The 5,000-nt window shown below is 34.1% G+C and overlaps 1 protein-coding gene across 1 annotated transcript in view; it reads left to right on the forward strand.

Annotated features, from left to right (window-relative positions):
• Positions 1–5,000, forward strand: part of LOC106878084 (VPS10 domain-containing receptor SorCS3) — a 1,235,712-nt gene that overhangs the window by 741,164 nt on the left and 489,548 nt on the right. The window contains exon 6 of the mRNA XM_052972785.1: positions 3,872–3,933. Within this exon, the coding sequence (XP_052828745.1) occupies positions 3,872–3,933 (62 nt within the window). The remainder of the gene's footprint in view (positions 1–3,871; positions 3,934–5,000) is intronic.

Below are 5,000 nucleotides of genomic sequence, written 5' to 3' on the forward strand. Positions count from 1 at the left end.
TGTGTATGTTGTTGTCACAGGTCATGTATGCGTGGTTGTGTGTGTTTTTACGTATCTATGTTATGAAAAATAGGTGAAGACTACTGAGATGAAAGTTTAATCTATGACGTTGTATGTATCACGTTCTCTCTCTCCCTCTCCTTCTTTTACTCTTATTCTCTATATTTTTATGCTGAGCGCTTGTGTAAGAATAGCGTTCCAGGTAGAAGGGATGAAATATAAAAGTTGCTAGAAACAACAGCAAAATCTCCCTTAAATCACACAAAGTAAACGGAATTTAAAAAATCTAATTACTGCACTGGAAAGTTCAGATCGAGAAAATTCCAATGATGTAAAAATTTTTACGAAAAAGTGGAAAATATGGATTTCTATAAACTTTTAAAAAGGCTTCACACAGACACACAATTTCAGCTTTATATATTAAGATATATATAGACACATGTATATAAGTAGACTAACTCTCGATTGGCTGAGAGAGTAAAGATAATATAATAAAAGCCACTAGTCTGGTATTTCACAAGACTTGTACATTTTATCATTATAACTCTGTGTGTGTGCGCGCGCGTGTGTGTGTGTGCGTGCGTGCATGTGTGTAATTATAAGATCCAAGGACTAGATGTAGGAAGTTAGTAAGCTTTGAGCAGTCCGTAGTTGGTATAAAAGACAACTTTCAGGAACAATAATAGTTTGTTGATACAGAAAGTAGTAGGCTTTTTCCATACCAAAGTTTGATAAACTGCAAAAAGTTTTTTTATAGCTCACAGTTAGCAACTAGGATTGCTATGAATAGAAATAAAAATCCAAATTGAGGGAGTGGAGCATATAAAATCCAGGCTACATATGTTTCCTAGCTAGTAGGTTCTCAGAAGTAATAATTACTCAGTGAGGGGTACTCCACTAACTACTCATTAGGCCAAAGATACCTTAGTTATATAAAGGTTACATTATTTCTAACGACAATGTAACATTTATATAACTAAAGTATCTTTGGCCTGATGAGTAGCTAGTGGAGTACCCCTCATTGAATAAACGTTACATCAAAGGATCTGCTAGCTAGGAAACATATGTAGCCTGGATTTTACCTGCTCCACTCCCTCAATTTGGATATATATATGTATATATAGTTGTGTGTGTATGTGTATATATATATGTATGTATATGTATGCATATATACATATATACAATACACAAATACACACACACACACACACACACACACACACACACGTATATATATATATGTATATCTATATCTGTGTATCTATGTCTGTCTGTCTGTCTGTATATATTTATACATGTGTACATATGCATGACTGCATGAGTTGTTTTATATATCCATGATATCAGCCCTGAAAATGCTTGCTACATACTGAGAAGGTATCTAGATGAATAAATTTCATTACATTTTTCTTATAAATATTCTCTTTTAACTCTATAACTACAAATGGATAATATTCCATTCCATTATTTTCCTGCTACCCTAATAGTTCTTTGATACTAAAACTAAAAACATCAATAATAATAATAATAATAGTGGTGGTGGTGGTGGTGGTGGTGGTGGTGGTGGTGGTGGTGGTGGTGGTGTTGGTGGCGGTGGTGGCGATGGTGGCAGTGATGATGATGATGAATAGTCAGAGAAAGAATCAATCAATTATATTTAACCCAGTATTTTACTGGTGTTTATGCTATTGATCCTGCAAAGATGATAGCTAAAGTTAATTTATGCAGAATTTGAACTCAGAAGGACATAACTATAGACAACAAAACAATTAGTGTGTTTATGATGGTGATGATTTTGATATATATTTCTAATTTAGGCACAAGTCCGGCAGTTATGAAGTGGCAAAGTTAATCAGTATTTGACCGGTACAGTATATCTTTGACCCCAGTAAAATGAAAGGCAAATTTGACCTTGGCAGGATTTGAACTAGTGGCATAGCTAAAGGGTGAGCCACCTAGAGCAGCACTTGAGTTTGGACCCTCTTCCTGAGCTTGTACAAGCACCCAAACCTGTACAGGCTTATACAGCCAACCTAAAAGTACTGCCTCGATAAAAATGTTTCACAGGGCTGCCCACCCTTCACCTCCACCCTAGCTATGCTACTTGTATGAAGTAGAGAGCCAATGGCTTTTTATTTGACTCTAATAATTCTGTCAACCCTCCCCATTATGGTTTCAATAATTGTTTCAAATTTAGGCAAAAGGCCAAAGATTTTTGAGAAATGAAGGTTAGTCAATAACATTGACCCAAGTACATAACTTGATTTACAAAACCCTCAAAAAAGATGAAAAGGCAAAGCTATCCTAGTCTTTCATCTTTCCAGGGTCAATAAACTGAAGTACTGAGTCAGTAAAGTAAAGAACCTCAAGTACTGTGTAAGTAAAATAAAGTACCAGTGAATTATTGAGTCAGTAAAATAAAGTACCAGTCAAGTACTGGGTTAATTAAATAAAGTACTAGTCAAGTACTGATATCGATGGTATCAGCTAACACTCTGCTCTTGAAATTGCTGGCTTTGTACCTAAATTAGAAACAATAGTTGTTGTCACTTGTAAAGGAGCCATTGTTTTATGCATGGAATAAGTAATCAGTTACTTCATTGAAATATATTTATGTATTCAAGAAAGAGATAAGTAAATGATAGGTTAAATAATGCTGAAATAAACAAAGGATTTAATAGAATAAAACACATATTATTCATGAAACAAACACCCTGAAACATCCAGTGGTAATAATTTGCAATTTGAGTTTGAAGAGGATTTTGTGCCAGAATTTCTACTCTTCTTTCTTGTGAATATCTTAGCAGCTCTCCTTGTCTCTCAGTGTCTGCCTACTGAAGAGATTCTTTTTTTGATATACTTTATATATATAGTGTAGATCTCTGTGCTTTTTGCCTGTCACTGCATTGCTACAAATCTTTCTGAAATTATACATTCTTCATACACAATAAATTGTTCAATCATAAAATAAATTCCTTGAAAATGGCTCTGAGAAATTAATCAGTTAATTTATCTTTCAGAAATGATGAAAAGTAAAGGACTGAGACAGACAGACAGACAGACAGGCATATATATATATATGTTGAGAAGACAGAAATAGATGAATGGATAGATAGATAGATAGATAGATAGATAGATAGATAGATAGATAGATAGATAGGCAGGCAGGCAGGCAGGCAAGTAGGTAGGCAGGCAAGCAGGCAGACGGGCAGGTAGGTAGGTAGGTAGGTAGGTCAATAGGTAGATTGGTAGGTAGGTAGGGAGGGAGGGATTGCAAAAAGTAACTAGAAAAATGACAAATTTATATTCATGAGTTCTCTGAGCAGGGAGAATTTATGAATGGAGATTTGTATTTGTTTACGTTTTATGGTAAATTGCTTTTTTTTTTAAATAAAAAATTCTTATTTTCAACAATGGCAGCTTAATAAGTTAATTAAATGTTTCTAAGGATGGCACTGAGAAAAGAAAACAGTTTGGTGAAAGGAAGACAGATAATACAGTCATTATATGAATGTATATCTCTCTGAGTGCATGTATCTAGATACATGCACAGAAAGAGAGAGTGGCAGAAGTTGTCTTTTAGAGAAACAGTATTGTCTTTGTATACTATATCTATATATTGTAAAATAAAGGATGCCTGTGTGTGTGTAATACATATGCATTTCTACAGTTTTCAACCGATGTTCACCAAACATTACTTATGTGCCAAGGATTGTCATGCACAATAACATTTTACCCAGAGCAAGAAACATAAAGCAATAAGCAGGGAAAAAGGTATTTGACATGGTTTTTTATCAAATAACTGTAATTTTCAACCGATTCTCTCCCTTCAACTTGTTTGATATTTATTTGGACCATGTTACATTTCCAGGGCTGTTGAAGGGCATGATCACTCTACAGCTGTGGTTCATATGGAACTGCTGGATTCTGATGGTAAGTACATTTTCTAATTCTCATTGTGTTGTCAAGAAATATATAAATGAGATACCTAGAGGGTTTGTTGTGACTAGGGAAGCTGTCAGGTGTTAGCATCAGTGGTTTGATATTGTAGCACTTCTTTACTTCCAGTTCAGTCTGGATCAAGCACATTCATAATCAATCAATAATGCATGAGTCAGTGGAGTGTAGTAGCATGTGGTTATAATGGTCGAGAGCCAGTGGAGGGGTTGTATGGCTTGTCAATTGTATGAGGTTGTATGACAGTGATGGAAGTGGGCCAGTAATGAGTGTATATTCCAGCGGTGTGATATTGTATGGACAGATTTATATCTTTGAATTAAAGATAGTTATAGGCACAGACATGGATGTGAGGTTATGAAGATTGCTTTGTAACCCCATGGTTCAGGATCTATTTGACTTCACAGTGCTTTGGGAAAATGTCTTCAATTGCAGCTTTGTGCTAACCAAAGCCTAAAGTGAAATTGATAGACAGAAACTGTAAGGAAGCCTGTTACATATGTACATACATAAATACACACACATACATGCATGCATACACACAAACATGCATGCATCCATCCATCCATACATACATACATACTATTTTACTGTTTCCATTAACATGTTTGCTAATTTTCACATACGAATGCATGTTAATGTGCCTGTGATTATTCAAATACTATGTATACATATTAAAGTTCTTGAAAATACTCTGCCATCCTTCAAAAATCAACAGTGCATGAAACTCCAACAACTTAAGCCCTCTATTTTGATTCTAAACCTTATTTTATTCTCCCTTTATATTTCTCTGTGCTTCCCATTATATTTATTTGTTTGTTTTGTTTATTTATCTCTAACAATATGCTTTATTGCTTATATATTTATTTTTTATTTGTTTATTCATTTAAATTAATGCTGGGATGGTCATTCCATCAATCTTTTAAAAAATTGTTCTAGAAGCCAATCTCTTTGATACATCTATTTTATTGTTTACTTTTATATTTTTCTGATTCTTTGAATGTTGATATTTTTATTTTTTAAACTTTATTGTATGTATCTAC

Source organism: Octopus bimaculoides, chromosome 14 (genome assembly GCF_001194135.2).
Source record: "Octopus bimaculoides isolate UCB-OBI-ISO-001 chromosome 14, ASM119413v2, whole genome shotgun sequence".
NCBI classification, from domain to species: domain Eukaryota; kingdom Metazoa; phylum Mollusca; class Cephalopoda; order Octopoda; family Octopodidae; genus Octopus; species Octopus bimaculoides.